The sequence below is a fragment of the Spermophilus citellus genome, assembly GCF_964194105.1.
Source record: "Spermophilus citellus genome assembly, chromosome: X".
Lineage (NCBI taxonomy): Eukaryota > Metazoa > Chordata > Mammalia > Rodentia > Sciuridae > Spermophilus > Spermophilus citellus.
The window spans coordinates 11,616,753-11,638,953 of record NC_138190.1 but is presented as its reverse complement, the minus strand read 5'-3'; the positions used below and the strand labels follow the sequence as shown (position 1 = coordinate 11,638,953).

General features: G+C 40.9%; 1 protein-coding gene across 6 annotated transcripts in view; it reads left to right on the top strand.

Moving 5' to 3' along the window:
* CTPS2 (CTP synthase 2) overlaps positions 1-22,201 on the top strand; it is a 104,093-nt gene that overhangs the window by 18,747 nt on the left and 63,145 nt on the right. For all 6 annotated transcript variants that reach the window (XM_081277062.1, XM_081277061.1, XM_081277060.1 and 3 more), the window contains 7 exons: positions 6,110-6,226; positions 6,371-6,454; positions 8,029-8,109; positions 11,479-11,630; positions 16,875-17,007; positions 20,307-20,395; positions 21,408-21,502. In XM_081277062.1, the coding sequence (XP_081133188.1) occupies positions 6,110-6,226; positions 6,371-6,454; positions 8,029-8,109; positions 11,479-11,630; positions 16,875-17,007; positions 20,307-20,395; positions 21,408-21,502 (751 nt within the window). The remainder of the gene's footprint in view (positions 1-6,109; positions 6,227-6,370; positions 6,455-8,028; positions 8,110-11,478; positions 11,631-16,874; positions 17,008-20,306; positions 20,396-21,407; positions 21,503-22,201) is intronic.

The following is a 22,201-nucleotide window of genomic DNA, read 5'->3' as shown; positions in this document are numbered from 1 at the left end:
AGTACTCATTGATAATAATATGATACTATGTAATACTGTAATAGCAAGGTGATAATGAAAGGATTGTTGAGAAGATTAAATGCAATAGTATAAAGCACTTGGCCTTATCTGGCATTTAGGAAGTGCTCAGTAAACACTCATTAACCAGACCAGGTGCAATGGCACATACCTATAATCCTAGCTATTCAGGAGGCTGAGGCAGGAGGATTACAAGCTTGAGGCCAGCCTGGACAACTTTGCAAGACCCTGTCTCAAAATGAAAAATAAAAAAAGGACTGGGGATGTAGCTCAGTGGTAGAACACCCCTGGTTTCAATCCCTAGTAACACATGCACACACACACAAACACACAGACACAAAATATGCTAGCCAGCTGGGCACATGCTTATAATCTCAGCTACCTGGAAGATCTGAGGCAGGCTTGTGAGTTCAAGGTGAGCCTCAGCAACATTGTGAGATACCATCTCAGAAACAAAATATATCTATGAATATATTAGCTGTTATTATCATTATTATAAGCCTTTGCAGATTGATAATATGCTATGTAGAAGAGCCGCTGTTAGTAGTACAGCTGATAAACAGGATAAATGAATGTACTATGTCATATATTATCTATATATTATACTATTGTAATAATATGACTGATCAATATAATATGAATGCATAATGTAAAGTGTTACACAAAATTTTCTCTCATTGGGTATTTCTTTCTTCCTAATTTTCCCTGAGGAAAGATAAAATTCTTCCTTTCTAATTTTATATTATTTATTTTGCAGTACTGGGGATAAACCCAGAGCCTTGTGAATGTTAAGCAAGCATGCTATCAATGAATAACAAACAATAGCATGAACAAACAATAGCCCAAACCCCTGGCTATTGTTTTTGAGAATCTTCTTTGAACTAAACTTTTATGTTTCATTCTGGGGCCAGTGTACCTCACTCTTTTTGTCATCTTTTTACAAAGAAGTATACTGTAGATTTAGACTTTTAATTGTTGACATTTTCACTTGCATAATAGAATTAAGAATTCTCAGTGACAGCCGAATGCAGTGGTGCAGGCCTGTAATCCCAGTGTTTTGGGAGGCTTAGGCAGGAGGATTGCAAGCTCAAGGCCAGCCTCAGCAATTTAGTGAGGCCCTCAATAACTTAGTGAGACCCTGTCTCAAAATAAAAACTGAAAAGGGCTGGGGATGTGGCTCAGTGGGGACCTGGGGCTTAATCTCTAGTACCAAAAAAAAAAAAAAATAAAAAAAAAAAATAAAAAAATAAAAAGAAAGAATTCTTACTGACAAAGCTGGGTGTGGTGGCAAGTGCCTGTAATCCCAGCTGCTCTGGAGGCTAAGGCCAGAGGGTTGTCTGAGCTCAGTAGTTGGCCACCAGCCTAGGCAATATAGACAAACCCCATCCCTGCACCTACCCCAAAAGAATCCTCAGGGACATCTCAAATTAAACTGAAGTTTCCATCTCAACAAGCAGCAAGCATTTTTAGGCCTGTACCTGGCAAATTATTTCCCCCCCTTTTTTTTGGTCATTTCTAGGTTCTTTATTATTTATTTTTTTCTTATTCTGCCCTTGAATTTACTTTTTCAGTTTAGCAACCATTCATTTAGCACATAATATGTACTAGCCTGGTGACAGCTGCCAGGGATGCAAGGTTGGATGTGACCTCTTCAATGAAGAGACGACCAACCTTACACATCCATAAATTTGCTGCTGCTTTGGTTTTTAATCTAAAAGCAGGGTGTGGTGATGCATGCCTGTAATCCCAGCAACTTGGTAGGCTGAGACGGGAGGACCACAAGTTTGAGGCCAACCTCAGCAATTTAATAAAATCCTAAGCAACTTAGCGAGTTCCTGCCTCAAAATGAAAAAATAAAAAAAGGGCTGGGGTTGTGCTTAGTGGTGAAGCACCCCTAGGTTCAATCCCCAGTACCAAATAAAAAATAAAAAAACAATTTTTAATCTAGTAGTCTCCCTTTATGTGTGGCAGATTCTTAGCTTGGATGTGTAAAACCTCAGATAGTATCAACTCTGTATGTACTATGTATTTTCTTTTCTTTTTTTTTTTTGTACTATGTATTTTCCTACACATACATACTTAAAGTTAAAAAAATTTTTTTTAGATGTTGATGAGCCTTTATTTTATTCATTTATTTATATGCAGTGCTGAGAATTGAATTGAGTGCCTCACACATGCTACGCAATTGCTCTACCACTGAGCCACAGCATCAGCCCTGTAATAAAGTTTTAATGTATAAATTAGGTGCAGTAAAAGGTTGAGTGATAACTAATAATAAATAGAAAATTATAACATATTATAATAAAAATTTAAACTTATGAACTGTTTATTTCTGGAGTTTTTCATTTAATATTTTTGAGCTGTGGCTGACTAGAGGTAATAAACTGTGGAAAGTGAAACCCTGCAGAAGAGGAACTGAAGATTTCTGAACAGTGGTAACCTTGACCCAGAGGCATAGGAAAGGGAACTGCCCAGTAGATGGAGAGAATGCTGTACCAGCAATGGCCACTTGAGGGCAGGCGTGGATAATGTTTGAAGTTTTAAAGTTTTGGCCTCTTCGCATTCTCTCCCAGAGTACTCCCACTAACAATCAGAAAAGGGATGGGAGTGTGTAGCTTAGTGGTAGAATTCTTGCCTAGCATGTGTGAGGTCCCGGGTGCCTCCTCCAGCACTTCAGAAAGAAAGAAGAAAAAAACAAAAAAAAACCTAAGACATCCATACATGGTTTCAGTTCAAGTGCAGACCTCTTCTCAAAAAATCTCGTTTTTATTAAAATCTGGTGTGTTGTAGTGAGTGAGCTCTTACACTCTCCATCCCCACCAAATTCTTGCCTGCATGTGATATGTTTTTGCTACTTGGAGTTTCATAATTGTGTGATTCTCTTACAGAAAGGTCATATCATGTATTCCTATCCCCCCCCCCTTTTTTTTGGTACTGGGGATCTAATCCAGGGGTTCTTTACCATTGAGCTACATCTTCACCTCCCTTTTTTTTTGAGAGAGAGAGAGAATTTTTAAATATTTATTTTTTAGTTTTTGGTGGACACAACATCTTTATTTTTTTCGTATGTGGTGCTGAGGATCGAACCCAGCGCCCCTCACATGCCAGGGAGCAAGTTACTGCTTGAGCCACATCCCCAGCCCAACCTTTTTTTAAATTTTAAAATATTGTTTTAGTTGTAGGTGGACACAACGCTATTTATTTATTTATTATGTGGTGCTGAGGATTGGACCCAGTGCCTCACAGGTGCTAGGGAAGTGCTCTACCACTGAGCCACAACCCCAGCCCAATCCCCAGCCATTTTTATTTTCTTTAATTTTGAGATAGGGTGTTGCTAAGTTGCTTTAACGCCTTGATAAATTGCTGAAGCTGGCTTTGAACTTGTGGTCCTCCTGTCTTAGCCTCCTGAGTTGCTGGGATTACAGGTGTGTGCCATTGCACCTGACCATATATTCCTATTCTTTCCATACTCGGGAATTTTGAATTTCAATTATGTTTTGTTATTTGAATTAAAGTTAGTAAGGAATAATCTCTTCCACATCAGGGTGGTCTTAGACTTCTTAGTTTGATTCTGTTGTAGTTTTGGTAACAGTTCACTAGAACACTTACTTAGGATTTATGTTACATTTTGAGACCTTTCTTTGCATCTCAATCACTAATCTAACCTCTCAGTGCAGCATGCTGGGTGCTAGGCATGTGGCCTTGTGGGGATGCAGGTTGCTCTTGGAGGGTGCTCAGGGTCAGCCTTACTGAGGGACAATCTCTTTTCTGGCTGAAGAGAAAAAAAGAGCATGCTGTAGATGAAGAGGGACACTGGGGGACCTTAAGGGCAGAAAGAGTGTGGCTCATTTTGGAGCAGACAGTAGGGCTATGGGGACAGGTAAGATTAGAGACTTGGGCCAGATCATGAAGGGCCTTTGGCTGGCCCATAAAGGAGTTGAGATTTTATTTTTTAGTGAAGCAGCAAGCTGAGGTACTAATAAGCTTAGGAGAGACATTTTGAATCTTTTTTTTTTTTTTTTCTGTGCTGGGAATGGAACCGAGGACCTTGCATATACTCTAATGGTGGAGCTATACTCCTAGCTCCATATTTTAAATTTTTAAGTTTACTCTGGGGGCTGGGGTTTGGCTCAGTAGAAGAGAGCTTGCCTAGCATCTGGGTTCAATTCTCAGCACCACATAAAAATAAATGGAATAAAGGTCCATTGACAACTAAAGAATATTTTTAAAAAAGTAGTTACTCTGCTGGTGTGAGACAAATGCTTTCATTGTAGGATGGGACAGGGTGGAAGTTGGAAGACCATTTAGATTGGAGGTCTGCAACCTTTTTCTGTGAAGGACATGATACTAAATATTTACAGCTTTGCGGGTCAGAGAATCTGTGTGACAACCTCTCAATTCTGTCATTAAGTGTGAAACAGCCTTAGACAATATGTAAGGGAATGGGCAGGGATGGGGGTGTACTTGACTGACAAAGCATTTGCCTATCATTTATCAGGATCTCTTGATCTCTAGCACTGCAAAAACAAAAAGAATGGGCATAGCTGTGTGCCACTCAGGCTTTATTTATAAAAGCAGGCACTGGGCCATAGTTTACCATCCCCTGGTTTAGATTATTGCATTTATCCTGGCAAAAGACGATACTAGCTGGGTGCATCTAGGGTGGCAGCAGTAGAGAGATACTCGGGAGATTTTGAGCTGTGACTCACTAGACTAGGTTGGGTGAAGAGAAGACCATTCAGTCAGTAGAGGGAGATGCTCTTTGCTGTGATGTAGAAGCACCAAGGAATACAGGCTTTGGGGGAGGGGTGATGGGGGACAAGAGTTTACTTTGGGAAGCATTAAGCTGGAGTAATTGTTGAGCCACCTAAGGTCTCAAGGACACGATGGCTCCAAAACTCAGTGCTGCGGGGAGAGGGTAGGGTTACAAGATTTCAGATCCATCCAGGTAGCTGAAGCCAGAGACGATGGTGAAATCTGGAACTGGGCTCACTATGATCCCTCCTCCTCCAACATCTGCATCATTCCACTGAGTACTCAAGTTTATTATGATAATTTTTTCTCTTTTGTGATACTGGGGATTGAATCCAGAGGTGCCCTACCACTGAGCTACATCCACAGTCTTCTAAATTTTGAGAAGGGTGCTAAGAGAGGCCTTGAACTTGCCATCCTCCTGCCTCAGCCTCCTGAGTTGCTGGGATTACAGGCGTGTGCCACTGCACCCAGCAAGTTTTACTCTTGAGCCCTGTCTTGCTTTTCTTGTTAAATTCTGAGCTCCTTAGGAACATGTCGCAAATTCTTTCCAACACCTTGCTTATAGTGTTGAGCATGTAGTAGAGGCTCAAATACTAGAGAATACATTTTCAAATCCATGTGATAGTCTTTAAGTATTTAATATAAAGAGGATGAGTGAGTTAATGTGAATTTTATCTTGGTCTAAGTGAAATGCTTTAAGTAACTTTATTGGAACCACTTTGTAAATTAAGTTGACATTTATCAAAGGATTACACTGTAAGGAACATTCATAGGGCTTTTGGTACTATTTGTTTCAGAAAGCCAGCATGTTTTAATAAGATGATTCCATTTTTATAGGCAACACTGTAAGGAGTCGTGTAGGCATGTGTATGTGAGTGTGTATAGAATGTGGGAGAAAGAGAGGGAATGCTCATTATTTAAATTCAGACAGAACCAGGTGATTCTCACCTTTCTCATATTGTCACTGGATTTGAATTTTTCTTCTGATTGGAACCACTGGTAGAAAGTAGCTTACCTTGCCCCCTCTGTGGTCCTATTGCTCTTTCTTTTTTTTGGGGGGGGGTACCAGGGATTGAACCCAGGGGCACTTAACCACTGAGCAACATCCCCAGCCCTCCTCGTTATATTTTATTTTATTTTGAGACAGGGCCTCACTAAGTTGCTGAGGCTGGCCTTGAACTTGTGATTCTCCTGCCTCAGCCTTCTGGGCCGCTGGGTTAGGCACGCACCACCACACCCAGCATTGTGCTTAGATTATTAAGAATTATTCTGTTAGCTTCTGGACTAATGGAAAATGTTAGATCATTTGTGTCTTATTTTTGTTTTCCATTCCCAGCTGGGAGGCACCATTGGAGACATTGAGGGAATGCCATTTGTGGAAGCATTCAGACAATTCCAGTTTAAGGCAAAAAGAGAGAATTTCTATAATATCCATGTCAGCCTTGTCCCACAGGTAGGCTTTCCAGATAAGTATATGGACAGCAACTTTGCTCAATATTTCTATGATATTTTATGTGTCCTATATTTGAAACTGGGGAGCCATTAATTGTCCAAAAGGCTACTTGTCTGGTGTATTGACAGACTCATTTCTTTTTAGCCCAGTGCTACTGGAGAACAAAAAACTAAACCCACACAGAACAGTGTCCGTGCGCTGAGGGGATTGGGTTTGTCTCCAGATCTGGTGAGTTAACCACAGTGGGTAAGTTTATCCCTAAAATCACTTGGAGTAGGACCTCCATATCTTTTTTTTTTTTTTTTTTTGGTGCTGGGGATTGAACCCAGGACCTTCCACATGCTAAGCACGTGCTCTGTCTCTAAGCTACACTCCCAGCCCTTAATCTGTTACATCATCCAAGTCCTTTGTAGTTCTCCAATGGTTCCTTATGACAATGAGCATTTTGTATCTGGGAACCAGGAAAGGCTTATTTCCTTATGTTTAAATTGACCATTTATTCTTCTTCAGGCCCTCATTTGATTGGCCACATTGACAGCTGGGCAAGTGCAATGGTCTTGCCATTTGTGTGGTTCCTGGATCCTTTAGATTGAAGGTGGGATCCTGGGATGTTTCTGTGACCCTGATAAAGATGGGCTATCACTGCAGTTGTTATTATTATTACTATTTTTGGTGGTGCTGGGGATTGAATCCAGGGCCTTGTGCATGTGAGGCAAGCACTCTACCAACTGAGCTGTATCCCCAGCCCCACTACTGTTATTTTAGTTTAAAGAGCGGTGTGGCCTTGTAGCACATAATCTGGTTATAACCAATAATCTAGATTAGGGATCTGCAAATAATAGTTCTCAATTTAGCTGCCTATTTTTGTAAATAAAGTTTTTTTTTTAAATCATGGATCCAACCCAGGGGTGCTTAACCACAGAGCCACATCCCCAACCCTTTTTATATTTTATTTTTTTTAATATTTTTTTTTTTTTTTAGTTTTCGGCGGACACAACATCTTTGTTTGTATGTGGTGCTGAGGATCGAACCCGGGATGCACGCATGCCAGGCGAGCGCGCTACAGCTTGAGCCACATCCCCAGCCCTTTATATTTTATTTTGAGATAGGGTCTCACTAAGTTGCTGAGGCTGGCTTTTTTTTTTTTTTTTTCATATGGGGGATTGAACTCGGGGGCACTGGACCACTGAGCCACATCCCCAGCCCTATTTTGTATTTTATTTAGAGACAGGGTCTCTCTGAGTTGCTTACTGCCTTGAAGTTGCTGAGGCGGCTTTCAACTCTCGATCCTCCTATCTCAGCCTCCCCAGCTGCTGGGATTACAAGCATGAGCTACTGCGCCCAGCTTGGAGATAAAGTTTTATTGGCATGCACTCAGTTATTTCCATATTGTCTATAGCTCCTTCTGCACCGCAGCAGCACAGCTGAGGATCAGGACAGTGACTGACCTGTCAATTTAAAACAGTTCCCAACTGGGTTTTTGGAGAAAAGGTTCATCAACCCCTGATCTAGCTCTTTTCTTGTATTTAATGAAGCAACACTTGTGAGCCTTGCCTCTGTTCATCAGAGATGTGCTGACATTTTGAGCTCTTTCTGGTAGATTTGTGTTGAATTTTATTGTTTCCTTAGATATTGGGCTCAGCACTAGTATAATAGTCCAGTGGACTGCTTAAAGTGAGCAATGCATACCTGGCCAAATCTTTTGTACTATAAAGAAATGAATTTAGTGTCATGCTAAAAATCAGTGCAACATGAACATCCCAGTTCCCACTGGCTGACCTGTGCATAACTGGCTTTGACAGATTGTCTGCCGAAGTTCAACACCCATTGAGATGGCCGTGAAGGAGAAGATTTCTATGTTCTGTCACGTAAACCCTGAACAGGTTGGTGCTGCCCTTCAGATTTTATTGTCTTGCACGAGCTTCTTCTGAAGCCAGAGTTTCGTACCTCTTCAATATTGTATTGTTTTGGGGGGCACTTACATAAGCTTTGGGGGGCATCTTATCCAGCTATGGCTTCCTAACTCTTAAGTGAACAATCTTGAGTCTCCTGATTCCTTAGACATCATTCCTTAATTTATAGGCACAAACCCACTGTGAGCTTTCTAACTCACAAACTTCACATAGTTCTCTCACTATTTTGAGACAGGGTCAGCCAATAAAGCTGAGAGACTTGCTAATTACTGAGGCTGGCCTGGAATTTGTAATCCTCATGCCTCAGCCTCTTGAGTTGTTGGGATTGCAGGTGTGTGGCACCACGCCCAGCTTCTCCTAATTGTCTTTTTAATCATGTCTTTCCTTCTGGACACTTACTGCTTTCATTTGTTTCTCCTTTGTACAGCTTAACTCACCCTAAGCCACACCAGTACAGTAACACTTGTTCTCTCTCTGCTAATCACAACAGTGGCCTCAGTTCGTAGCATTACTATAGAAACTGTACTATGACTTGGGCTCAGGCCCTATGTTCTGCAGAACTTTTCACCTGAGTATTGTGACAAATTAGTTTTTCTTTTTCTTTCCTTCTCCTATCTATTGTCTTTTGTTTCCAGAAGGCTCTAGCCCAAGGGCTGGGACTTGGCTATAGTTTATAAAGTGGCATAATAGTGCTCAGGCAAAGGATGAGGTTTGGCAGAAACCTTTTCTACATATGAGCCCTGAGTTCTCTGAAGTCTAAAAACCATTTAATGGGGTTTTTAATATCTTGGGAGGCAGGCTGATGAACAGCCCCCTGCCTGACGCTTCAAAGTTAGTAAATGAGTTGGAACTACTTTGAAAAAATAAAGAACTCTTTTGTCTTTGTCTTTTGTCATACCATTTTTTTTTCTTTCAGTCGTTTGGAGTACCCATCCTATTGGTAGATAGTACTTTGTGTATATATTTTGAGATAGGGTCTTGCTAAGTTGGTGAAGCTGGTCTCAAACTTGCGATCCTCCTGTCTCAGCCTCCTGAGGCCACTGGAATTATAGATGTGTGTCACCACACCTAACTAGTCTCCCCACTTCTTAATTGCAGCCTTTTCATGAGTAGTGGTGAATCTGCATTTCAAGTTGTTTTCATCTGTATCTCTGAGGAGGTGATGAAGAGGGCCACAGGCATCTCTGTGGACATGGCCCATCACCATATTTAAAAAATCTCTCTCTGGCCTGGAGGATAAATGAGTAAATAGTTCCACATTTCATGCCTTCCACTTTTGGGAGTTGCAGCTGGGCAGAGATTTCATTAGCAATTGGGGTGGAGCCCCATACTAGTGATATCTTGTGTCTTGGAATTGCATTGGTGCATGCACAAGAGAGGCTCTGTAATCTGAGTATCAAGTTGATGATATTCAAACAGCTTAAGAACACTTGACTTAGAGCTATGGGCTTGGGTAGACTGAACACAGAGTTGGCAGAACATTTCTTGGCATTTATTTAGGATGTGGCAGATCCTTAAATGACTACAAGTAGCCCCTTGGATGTATTTGAGAGGCTGTTGAAAGCTCATTAGGGTAAATGTGAAAAACAACCACAGCCAGATATCAGCTGCTATTTAAAAGTATTCTTCTCTTCTAACAGGTATAATTAATTTTACTGTGGTCAATGTGCACCAGCAAATGTACCCAAATGAAGGGAGCAGGGGACAAGATTACAGACAGAAGCAACTATAGTAGCAGTGACAATAAACGAAGGGACAAATAAACTATATACTCACACTTAGAAGACAAGGTGCATGTGTTCAGTGCGACTGCTTTAACTCACACATAGAAGATAGTGGCTTGGATATTGATCTATAAAGCATCTACATTCTAATACCAAGTCTCTGACAACAGCACAGGGTCACTTCTGATACTAATTACCCAGAGTGAGCATCCAATGCCACAGATTTAAGGACTCACTTTCTTATAAGACCCCCCCCCCACCCCACTTCATGCAAGTTTCCATTGTTCCCAAGCCACCCGAGCTTCTGCCAGCTAACTACAAGTTTGGGGCTTCCGTGATCCCCTTCTTTGATAGTGCACTAGAATAACTCACAGAACTCAGGAAAATGCTATATTTATAGTTCCTATTTTATTATAAAAGTGCAAATGAACAGTTAGATGAAAAAATGCAAAGGGTAAGGTCTAGGAAAGTTCTAGGCACAGGACTTGCTGAATCAGGGTGTGTCTCCCTCTTGGTACCTCTATATAGTTTCCCACTGGGAGGTTCCCCTACAAGCTTTGTTCTTCCAAATTTTTTATTGGGGTATTATTATGTAGGTATGACTGAATACCTGGCCATGTGTTTGAACTCAATCCCCATCCCCCACTTCTTCCCTCCCCACAGGTTAGGCTGGTGGCTGAAAGTTCCAGTCCTCTAATCACTTGGTTTATTTTTCTGGTCACCATTCCCATCCTAAAGCTATCTAGGGGTACCGGGAGTCACCTCAGCTGCATAATAAAGATACTTTATTACTCGGGAAACTCTGAAGATTTTTCAAGTGCTGTACCAGGAACGGGGGACAAATATCAGTCAGTTGTCTTTCATCATTTTCAAGTGATTGGTTTTAGGACCCCTGTGGATACCAAATTCTGTGGGGCTCAAGTTCTATTTTAATATAAAATGGTGCACATAACTTACATTTATCCTCTTTTTTTAATTAAATTTTTTTTTGTACCAGGGATTGAACCCAGGGATGCTTAACCACTGAGCCACATCCCCAGTTCTTTAAATTTTTTCTTTCGAGACAGAGTCTTACTAAGTTGCTGAGGCTGGCTTCGAACTTCAGATCCTCCTGCCTCAGCCTCTGGAGCTGTTGGGATTATAGACATGAGCCACCTTTGTGCCTGGTCACATCCTCCTGTATACTTTTATTTATCTCTAGGTTGCTTATAATGTCAAATACAATGCAAATATTATGTAAACCGTTGTTATGCAATACTGTTTAGGAATAATGACAAGAAAAAAGTCTGTACATGTTCAATACAGATGCAGATATTATTTTCTAAATATTTTTGATCCATGGTTGGTTACATCCATCAGTGTGGAACCCGTGGATATTGCTGTATATTTACTTTTTATTTTACCATGATACCCATTGTTCTGGAAGTAGAGTAATTTACTCAAAGAGTTGTATTATTAAATCAAACTCACCTTGTATTAATTCTGACTCTCATTTAGGTTACTGGATTTTCTTAACTCAAGAGACTGGCAGTTTATTTATATTGATATTTGTCTCATTTCTGTGGCACATTTGAGGCAATCTATCTAAGTGTGGTGTTTTATTATTATTGATTAGGTCATATGTATCCATGATGTTTCTTCCACCTACCGAGTGCCTGTGCTTTTGGAAGAACAAGGCATTGTTAAATACTTTAAAGAGCGATTGGACCTGCCCATTGGTGATTCTTCAAGCAATTTACTTTTCAAGTGGAAGAATATGGCTGACAGGTATGTGAAAGGAATTACTTATAGAATCTTTAATAATTCCTGTACTCTGAAAATGTCTGGAGCCTTTGATTTTTGCATTACTTAAACCAAAGTGAATTGAAGGAATTTTTACCTAGAAGGAATATTTTTAATTCTGGAAGGATTTTTAAATCTTTATTTACTTTTATTTTTAAAATTTTTGTAGCTGTAGATGGGCAGCATGCCTTTATTTTATTTGTCTATTTTTATGTGGTGCTGAGGATTGAACCCAGTGTCTCACATGTGCAAGGCAAGTACTCTGCCACTGAGCTACAGCCCCAGGAAGGATTTTTTTTATATTTAATTTTTTTAGTTAGAGGTGGACACAATGTCTTTATTTCACTTTATGTGGTGCTGAGAATTGAACCTAGTGCCTCATGCATGCAAGGCGAGCACACTACCTCTGAGCCACCACCCCAGTCCTAGGATTTTATTTATTAATTTCTTTTTCTCTGTCTCTTTCTCCCTTTTCTCTCTCTTCTCTCTCTCCTCTTTTCTCTCTTTCAGTACTGGGGATTGATCCCAGGAACACTCTACCACTGAGCCATATCCCCAGCCCATTTTTATTTTATATTTGAGACAGGATCTTGCTAAATTGCTGAGGCTGGCCTTGAACTTGTGATCTTTTTGCCTCACCTCCCCAGTAGCTGGGATTACACACATGTACCACCATGCCGGGCTAGTTTATTCCTTATTTTCTTAAGTTTTACATTTTTTAAATGTTGCAAGCTTTTTGTTCTGTTTTATTTGTTTTTAAGACTTGGCTAACATTTCCTAAAGAAAATCCTGTTGAGTGGGAAGTTTCAGCTATTACCATTAATGTTCAATTCTGCAGCTATTAACTAGTTCATATCATTATTAAAATTCCTGACAGGTTTTAGCTTTAATTTAACTATTTTAATTTAAGCCAAGTTTGCTTGAATTTCAAGTCCTAGAAATAAAATCCCAGAACCCTGTTTTCTTTTCTTCAATGCAGTTGAGGTGTGACTCTACAAGTCACAGGCTACCTGATTGCTTGTGCAGCTTAGGTCAGTAGATTCTGGATTCAGACTCTGGCTGTCTTACTAACTGTAAATCTGGGTAGATTACTTCACTTCTCTTGGCTCGTCCTATTATCTATACATATCAGGGGCCTACCAGTACCCACCTAGTGGGAATTAATGAGAGAAAACACAGGACTTCACATTGAGTCAGGCACCAAGTATTGGTTGCTGATGTTGGCAAACAATTAAAATGATTTGACCGTGACAAAAATCACTGAGTTTGGTAGACTGAAATACTCTTGCCCTTTCACTTAAATATTTTTTTTTCATTTTTTGGTTCTGTGCTAAGCAGGTGCTCTGCCACTGAGTTATACCCCCACACCACTTTCACTTAACAACAACAACAACAACCCTGAAACTGCTTTAGACTTTCTGGGGCAAGTAGAATCAAGAATAATGCACAATTTCTGACTTAGGTACTCTAATAAATAATGATATAATCAAGCCTCTGCCCTCTAGAAAGCTTTAAAGAATCCATCATTTTGTAGGAATTTTCTGAGTAGCTTGGAGCTGATCCTTTTTAGCACTAGGATTTTTAGTATTTAACTCTTTTATTGAAAATAGCTTTATGCTTCTAAACTTTCTTTTATTATTATTATAATATTTTTAAATATTTATTTTTCAGTTGTTGTTGGACACAATACTTTTATTTTATTTATTTTATGTGGTGCTGAGTATTGAACCCAGGTCCTCGCAAGTGCTAAGTGAGTGCTCTACAGCTGAGCCACAATCCCAGCCTGATTTCTATTATTATTATTATTATTATTATTATTATTATTATTGGTACTGGGGATTGAACTCGGCATTTCTTTCCCACTGAATAACATCCCCAGGCCAATCCCCACTTTAAAATCTTTTATTTCGAAACAGGCTCTCACTAAGTTGCTGAGGCTGGCCTCAAACTTGTGATTCTCCTGCCTCAAACTTGTGATTCTCCTGCCTCAGCCTCCTGAGTTGTTGGGATTACAGGCATGTGCCACCATGCCTGGGTGCTTATATGCTTTCTAAAGCCAAATGTTTGGTCTTTGTATTAGTTTACTGTAGCTGCTGTAACAAAGTACCATAACCTGTGTGGCTTTAAACAATAGAAATTTATTCTCTCATAGTCCTGGAGGCCAGAAGTTCCAAATCAAGATATCCATAGGGTTAGTTCCTTCTGGAAACTCTGGAGTATCTGTCCCATGCCCCTCTTCTACTTTCTAGTGGCTTCCTGCAATCCTTGATGTTCCTTGGCATATGGTCCTAACACTCTAATCTCTGCCTCTGTGTTTATATCACCCTTTCCCTTGTGTCTTCTCCCATTCTCTTCTTTTGGAAGTATGCTTGTCATTGGATTTATGGCCCACCCTAATCCAAGATGATTTCATCTGGAGATCCCTAACTTAGTTATATCAACAAAAACCCTTTTTCCACATAAGGGGGACATATTATTTAGGTGGGCACCATTAGCTTTATCATAGTCTTTACTCAAAGGAGATGTTGATAATTCCACATGGGCTGTGATATTGGTTAACTGATAATGGTGATGTAGGATATCCACTTTTTTTGTGGTGCTGGAGATGGAACCCAGGGCCTCACACATGCTAGGCAAGTGCTCTACTATTGAGTTCCACCAGTTCCTATTCTTTCTTTTCTTTTCTTTTTTTTTTTTTTGGTACTGGGTATTGAACTCAGAGACACTTTACCACTGAGCCACATCCCCAGCCCTATTTTGTATTTTATTTAGAGACGGGGTCTCACTGAGTTGCTTAGCACCTTGATGTTGCTGAGGCTGGCTTTGAACTTGAGATCCTCCTGCCTCGGCCTCCCAAGCTGCTGGGATTACAGGCATGCGGCCCTGTGCCTAGCCATATTCTTTCTTTTTTTTGAGAGATGGGTCTCACTATGTTGCCAGGCTGGCCCTGAACTCCTGGGCTCAAGTGATCCTCCTGCCTCAGCCTCCCAAGTAGCTGAGACTATAGGCATGAGCCAGTTCATCTGACTAGAATGTCCATTCTTTAGATGTTGTTCCCTGCCTACTCTTATTCAAAGGAGCAGCCTCAACGATGGAAGCCTAGTGATGCCTGGAGCCAGGGGTCCTTGGTTAAACTGGAAGGAAAGCTCGTGGAGCACCCCTCTTGGCTTTGGGACCTGCCTGGGGATAGGCTTGCAAAGTGGATTCCCTCTTCTGTTCCTGCAGCAGCTTATAGTTGTACCCAAAGCTTGCCTGTACCCCCTGGTGTTAGCTTTGTGTGGAGCATACCAGGCTGTTCTGGGAAGGGCGAGTCAAGAGGGAAAAAGGGCACAAGGGATTGCCTGCACAGTGGCCCCTTTCTGGGAGGTGTGACCCATGGACTCACCCGTTCTAGCCACCACTAAGTGACTCCTCCTCCTTTGGGAAGCCCAGACATGAAAGAGCCAGAGGAGGAGTCGGCTGGAGCAGCTTCCTTCCCAGGGCAGAGCTGATGCCCCTCCTCTCTTTGGAGGAGGGAGGAGGAGTAAGGCCCAGCCAACCTGCTATGCAGAGGCAGCTGTGATTGCCAGGACCCAGGTGTGGGTCACCTGCCTCTGAAGTCATCATCATTGCTGATACTTGGCTTCCTATCAACTAGCTTTCTGTTATCTGAATCCCTTAGGGAGAGATGGCATGAGATGTGGGTAGCTGTGGAATCTCCAGAGCAACATAAACTTTAGCAGAGAGGTCAAGGTTTAGCAGCTTTCTGTAGGTACTTCAGTCACCTTCCTAGAAAGTACTTTCCTAAACTGGGCATGGTGCCACATGCCTGTGATCCTGGCAGCTGTGGAACCTGAGGCAGGAGGATCACAGGTTCAAGGCTAGCCTTAGCAATTTAGCAAGGCCCCTACCAACTTAGTGAGGCCCTGTCTATAAATAAAAAATTTAAAAAAGGGCTGGAGATATGGCTCAGTGGTTAAGCACCCCCTGGGTTCAATCCCTGGTACCAGAAAACGAAACAAAAAAACCCCACAAAAACCAAACCAAAAGCAGAACAAACAAAAGGAAGTATTTTTCTGGCAGTTTTGACCTCTTATTGAGCATTTTTCTCCACCCAACCTGTTTTTGGCCATGCTATTCTTGTATAGAAGAAAGATATTTCTCACCGTGGAATTTTTGGGAGGTGTTAGTGCAAGGGCCACATCAAAGACCCAAAACATCTTCAGCCCCAAGATGACATTTCCACCTACTTAATATCAGGTCACATGTTTTTCTTGTTCTTTGAACAGATTTCTTGATGAAAGCCACATGAAGGATTATGTCTCTAATGGTGAATTGTGATTGAGCATCTTCTATAGAATGGAACTTTCTCATAAAAATGATCTAAATGGCTTGTAATATTTTAAATAGTTCTCTTAGCACCATTCTTCAGGCATGGCATGAATATGCAGACATTTGTGAGCCAGCTGGGAATGCAAGAATTTAAAATGGAGACATTTTGAATGCACTTTCTTATACAATGTCACCTTACGAAATTAATATAGGAATGTTTTCTATTGACAAGCAGAATGCTTTTTCTTATTCAATGTCACCTTATAAACTAATTTATGAACAGCTCTTGTTTATGAGATAGCTTTTTAAATGTCTTGTTTTGAATGCTTTTAAATTTTCTCAGATTTATATCTGCACCTGCTTATACAAGCCAACATTGGCATTTATTAGGATTTTGAAACCTGGTGAGGAGATTTTGGTGCTTTGGAGGGGAGATTTGACTCGGGTTCATCAAGCATGAGCCTTATCTGCTCCTAAGATTTCTTTTTTTTTTTGTGCTGGGGATTGAACCCAGGGCCTTGCGCCTTGTGTATGCAAGGCAAGCACTCTACCAACTGAGCTAAATCCCCAGCCCTGCTCCTAAGATTTTATTAAGTACTAAGTGCCTTGAAACTGGAGCAGTGCTGTTTTTTTTTTTCGTACTAGGGATTGAACTCGGGGGCACTTGACTACTGAGCCACATCCTCAGCCCTTTTTTGTATTTTATTAGAGACGGAGTCTCACTGAGTTGCTTAGCATCTTGCTTTTGCTGAGGCTGAGCTTGAACATGAGATTCTCCTGCCTCAGCCTCCTGAGCTGCTGGGATTACAGGCGTGCACCACCATGCCTAGCCTTTTTTTAAATTTTTTTTTTAATTTTCATTTTTTTTATGATGTTCCATGACATGCATATAAACTTTAAGCTTGTCTTTCTTCTCAGGTATGAAAGATTACAGAAAACATGTTCCATAGCCCTGGTTGGTAAATATACCAAACTCAGAGACTGCTACGCCTCCGTGTTCAAGGCCCTGGAACACTCAGCCTTGGCCATCAATCACAAGTTGAATCTGATGGTGAGTCCAGACCAGGTCTCCCAGATATGTCAGCCTTTAGTCCAATACCTTGCGTTCCAAAGGGACAGGTTGTGCCAAAGGGTCCCTGCAACCACACTCAGATGGACCAGGACTCACAGGACTCAGCATAATGTCATACTCATGGCTAAGATTTACTGCCAAAGAATATAAAGCAAAATTGGCAAAGGGAGAGGTCTGGGGAAACCAGGTGCAAGCCTCCCCCAATGGAGTCTCACAGATTGAACTTAATTCCCCCAGCAATGACTTGTGACAACATGTGTGAAATGTTCTCTACCAGAGGTGCTCATTAGAAACTTATGCCCAGGTTTTTTCTTTTTTTCTGGGATGCTAGGGGTTGAACCCAGGGTCTCTTGTATGCTAGGCAAGTGCTTTACCCTTGAGCTAGCACCCCCAGCCTGTGCCCAGGGTTTTTATTGAGGGTTGGTCATGTAGGTACTCTCTGCTTACTATGTACCTGAATTCCAGCCCTGCAGGAGGGAACCATGTACTCAGAGTAAATCTTGTTGTTTGTAACAAACACTTTAGGTACAAAGAGCTACTCTTATCAGTTCTTGGAATGATGGGAACCCTTCTGAAATCTATGCTTCCAGATGCCAACCAAAGGTCAATCTTTTAAGTAGTCCTCTCCAAGGATAATGGTTATGTCTTCTGTGCTAGCTTTTTTCTGCATACAGGTTTAAGGCACATTTCTGAAATTAGACTTTGCATAGCCAGTTAAACATATATTTCATGCTCATTTAAGCACATTTTATTTACCTAACAAGAAAATAATAGAACATTCCTTTCCCTTCAGCATTAGGTAGGATAGAATCCAGATTTTTAAAATATTTTCCTTTTTTTCATACTGGGGATTGAACCCAGGGACACTTTCCCACTGAGCTACATCCCTAGCCCTTCTTATTTTATTTTACTTTGAGACAGAGTCTTGGTAAGTTGCTGAGGGCCTCACTAAGTTGCTGGGTTGTTCTTGAATTTGTAATCCTCCTGCCTCAGCCTCCTGAATTGCTGGGATTATAGGCCTGTGCCATCCTGTCTGGCCTATATTACCCTTTCTGACTTGAAGGAATAGTCCCTGGTAAACAATGGTTATTTGTTTTCAAAATCATTATTATGGAATAGCAGAAGTGTGGTTATTATATATAGCCTGAATATCTTCCCCACTGGCTTCTAATCACCAGTCTTCCCTCTCTTTTCCATGCTGTACCAGTGATCTTTCTAAATTCTCTTTTTGTTCCTGTCATCCTCTTACTTAAGACTCTTCAGTGGTATCTGAGTCTGTTTGGGCTGCTATAACAAAATACCACAGACTAGGTGGCTTATGAACAATAGAAATATATTTCTCAGTGTTCTGGAGGCGGAGAGTTGATCAGGACCCTTCTGGTGAGGGGCCTCTTCCAGGTTGTAGATGGTAATATCCTATTCTGGTAATATCCTCATTTGGTGGAAGGGGTGAGGGAGCTCTCTAGGGCCTCTTTTATATGGGCACTAATCCTTTTCACGAGTGCTCTACTCTCATGACCTAGTTACCTCCCAAAGATATCTACTACTATCATACTGGGAGTTAGGATTTCAACATATGAATTTGGTCTTTTTATTTTTTTTGGTACTGGGGATTGAACCCAGGGGCCTTAACCACTGAGCCGTATCTCTAGTGCTTTTTATTTTTTCATTTTGAGATAGTCTCCCTAAGTTGCTTAGGGCTTCGCTAAATTGCTGGGATTGGCCTGAAATTTGTGATCCTTCTGTCTCAGGCTTCCCCGCCGCTGGGATTACAGGTGTATGCCATTGCACCTGGCTCAACATATGAATTTTGGGGACACATATTCAGTCCATTGCAAGTGATTTCATGTGTCATGGCTTCTCAGCTTCATCATTTACTTCCCTCTGACCAGTCAGATCTTTCCTCTGGCTAGGCAGAGCCTCTTTTGAGGGTCTTAGAGTGCAGAGTGAGTGATCAGCACTTTTTCTTTTCTCTGAGAATTCATAGCCTTCTCCCTTCCCTCCTTCATCTCCTGAACACCTTCTTGGTCACCTCTTAGTGCGTGCGCGCGCGCGCGCACACACACACACACACACACACACACACACACACACGCTTATTCTTGGTGCTTAGCTTTTTAGATATCATCTCTCCAGAGATTTTTTTTTTTTTTTGGTACCAGGGAATTGGATTGAATCTAGGGGCACTTAATCATTGAGCCCTAGCCCTATTTTATTTATTTATTTATTTATTTATTTATTTATTATTTTTTAGTTGTAGTTGGACACAATCTTTATTTTATTTATTTATTTTTATGTAGTGCTGAGGATCAAACCCAGGGCCTTGTACGTGCTAGATGAGTACTCCACCACTGAGCCATAACCCCAGCCTGAGCCCCAGCCCTTTTAAAAATATTTTTTTATTAATTGTTGATGGACCTTTATTTTATTTATATGTGGTGCTGAGAATTCAACCCAGTGCCTCACACATGTTAGGCAAGTGCTCTACCACTGAGCCAGAACCCTAGCACCATCCCCAGCCCTTTTTTTTATATTGAGACAAGGTCTCACTAAGTTGCTTAGGGCCTCTCTAAGTTGCTGAGGCTGACCTTGAACTCTTATCCTCCTGCCTTAGTCTCTGGAGTTATTGGGACACGCTACTGTGCAGGCTTTCCCTTTTTTCTTACAGTGTTCACCTCTATGTTAGGTGTGGTTCCTATTTGAAGCATTTTCTTCTTTGCCTCTCCTAGCCATGATCCCACCACAGTACAGATGTCTGTTTATTTGGCTTTGTAATCTTTGCAAAGATTACAAGCCACAAAATAGTGAACATCTTTTTCCAGCCCCAGTGCCCAGTGCTGTGGTTGCGTAATGAGTACACAGTCTCTGACTTATGATGATTCCACTTATAATTTTTCAGCTTTATGATGGGGTGAAAGCACACCCATATGACTACCCTGTTTTTCATTTCAGAATGGTGTTTGATAAAAAGCTATTAAATGCTTTATTATAAAATGGCTTTGTGTTAGATGATTTTGCCTATAGATGACTATAGGCTAATGTAAATATTCTAAGCTTGTTTAAGGAAGGCGGGGCTGAGCTATGATGTTTGATAGGTCAGGTGCAGTTTTCATTTATGATATTTTCAACTTGCAATAGGTTTATCAGGCTATAATCCCATCACAAGTTGAGCAGCATCTGGAATTATTGAATAATTGTGTCATAATGTTAGACAGTTCTAGTATTTTTGAGTGCTTATTTTTCTTAAAGCTTCCTTTCATCTGTTGGATGTTTTTTAGTACATAGACTCCATTGATTTGGAGCAGATCACCAAAATCGAGGACCCTGTGAAATTCCATGAAGCTTGGCAGAAGCTATGCAAAGCTGAGTGAGTACCGGGGCTGTTCGCACAATGGCTTTTCCTTTAATTATTCCATTTACTCCAATTACTAATTTTTGTGCATTTTGAAAGGTAATTTAAAATAGCTGTCTTCACAGGTGGCTGTGCTGCATCCAACATTGCTTTGAAATGCGCCAGATTAATGTTGGTGGAGTGTGCAACAGAAATGGTTTTATTTGGGGAGGATGGGGAGACTGTATTAGAGGGAAGGTGTGTTGATTCTACCAAAAGATAGAGATGAATAGTACATACACAAAGCTACAGGACAAGAATGACAATCTTTTCCCCTTGATTTTTCTTTTCTTTTCTGCATGTTTTGCTTCTAGGTTTTATTTCACAAGTAATGGACAGAACTCTTGGGGGCAGCATTGTATCATGAGGTAGCATGACCTTGCCGGTTTTTCTCTTGAATGCTTCTAGTCTTTTCACCTCAATGACTAGACAGCCTCCAGCCAGGATATTTTCATTATAACTATTTAATTAGCAATTGAAATCTTATGCTGATTTTACCAGTTTAACTCTTTTTGGTTATGCAGGAGAGATTAACATTTTTACAACAGGGCTTTGAAAAGAACCTGTTTTCATTCATATTCTTCTTCCAGTGATATTTTTTTTTCTTTTTTTGGGGGGGAGGTGTGGGGCAGTACTTAGCCTTAAAATCTGGGCTTTCAGCATGCTAGCCTAGGAGTGTTAACCCTGGCCTTCAGTGGCATTCTTTATTGGATTGAGTTTCCCAGTTATTACATTCAGATGCCACAAAGAGCTATCAGAAAAATATATATCAAGGTCACTGGTGTGAAATTGTCATAACTTCTTCATACCATTGAGAGGATTTCAAGAAGAAAGTCCAGGATATGAAATCATGTAATCGATTCTGAAAATAGAACTTGAGTATAGTTTTTTGGATTTGGAACTAGTAAGCACGAATGGCTGAAAACACAAGGTTTAAATATAAAAATAATGGGTGGTCATCTTTACCCTCCTCTTATGTTGATTTCAGTGGTATTCTGGTGCCTGGAGGCTTTGGAATTAGAGGAACATTGGGAAAACTCCAAGCAATTTCTTGGGCAAGGACAAAGAAGATTCCTTTTCTAGGTAAAACTCGTATTTATTGATCCTGACTATGGACTTAGATTTTTTTTTTGACACCTATTAGGGGTAACACTCAATAAGGTTTGCTATCGTGAAGATGTGAACTTAGGTTTGAATATGTAAAGGTAAAATTTCTAAGCTGATTCTAAGCCGTAGAGCCTGGGTTAAAAAGTAAGACTGGGCTGGGGATGTGGCTCAAGTGGTAGCGCGCTCGCCTGGCATGCGTGCGGCCCGGGTTCGATCCTCAGCACCACGTACCAACAAAGATGTTGTGTCCGCCGAGAACTAAAAAATAAATATTAAAAATTCAAAAAAATGGGCTAGGGATGTGGCTCAAGCGGTAGCGCGCTTGCCTGGCATGCGTGCGGCCCGGGTTCGATCCTCAGCACCACATACCAACAAAGATGTTGTGTCCGCCGAGAACTAAAAAATAAATATTAAAAATTCTCTCTCTCTCTCTCTCTCTCTCTCTCTCTCTCTCTCTCTCTCTCCTCTCTCACTCTTTAAAAAAAAAATTCAAAAAAAAAAAAAAAGTAAAAGACTAGGTATTGTTAAAATTCCTCTGCTACCCCCAGAACCTGTAATCCCTGTAGCTGTTAGGACAATACTGGAACTGCCCAGTAAATATTTCCACTGATTCCCTGGTTGTTTAATAGCTAAGGGCTCTGAGTAGCTCGGCACGTAGGCATCCAGGCCCCAAAC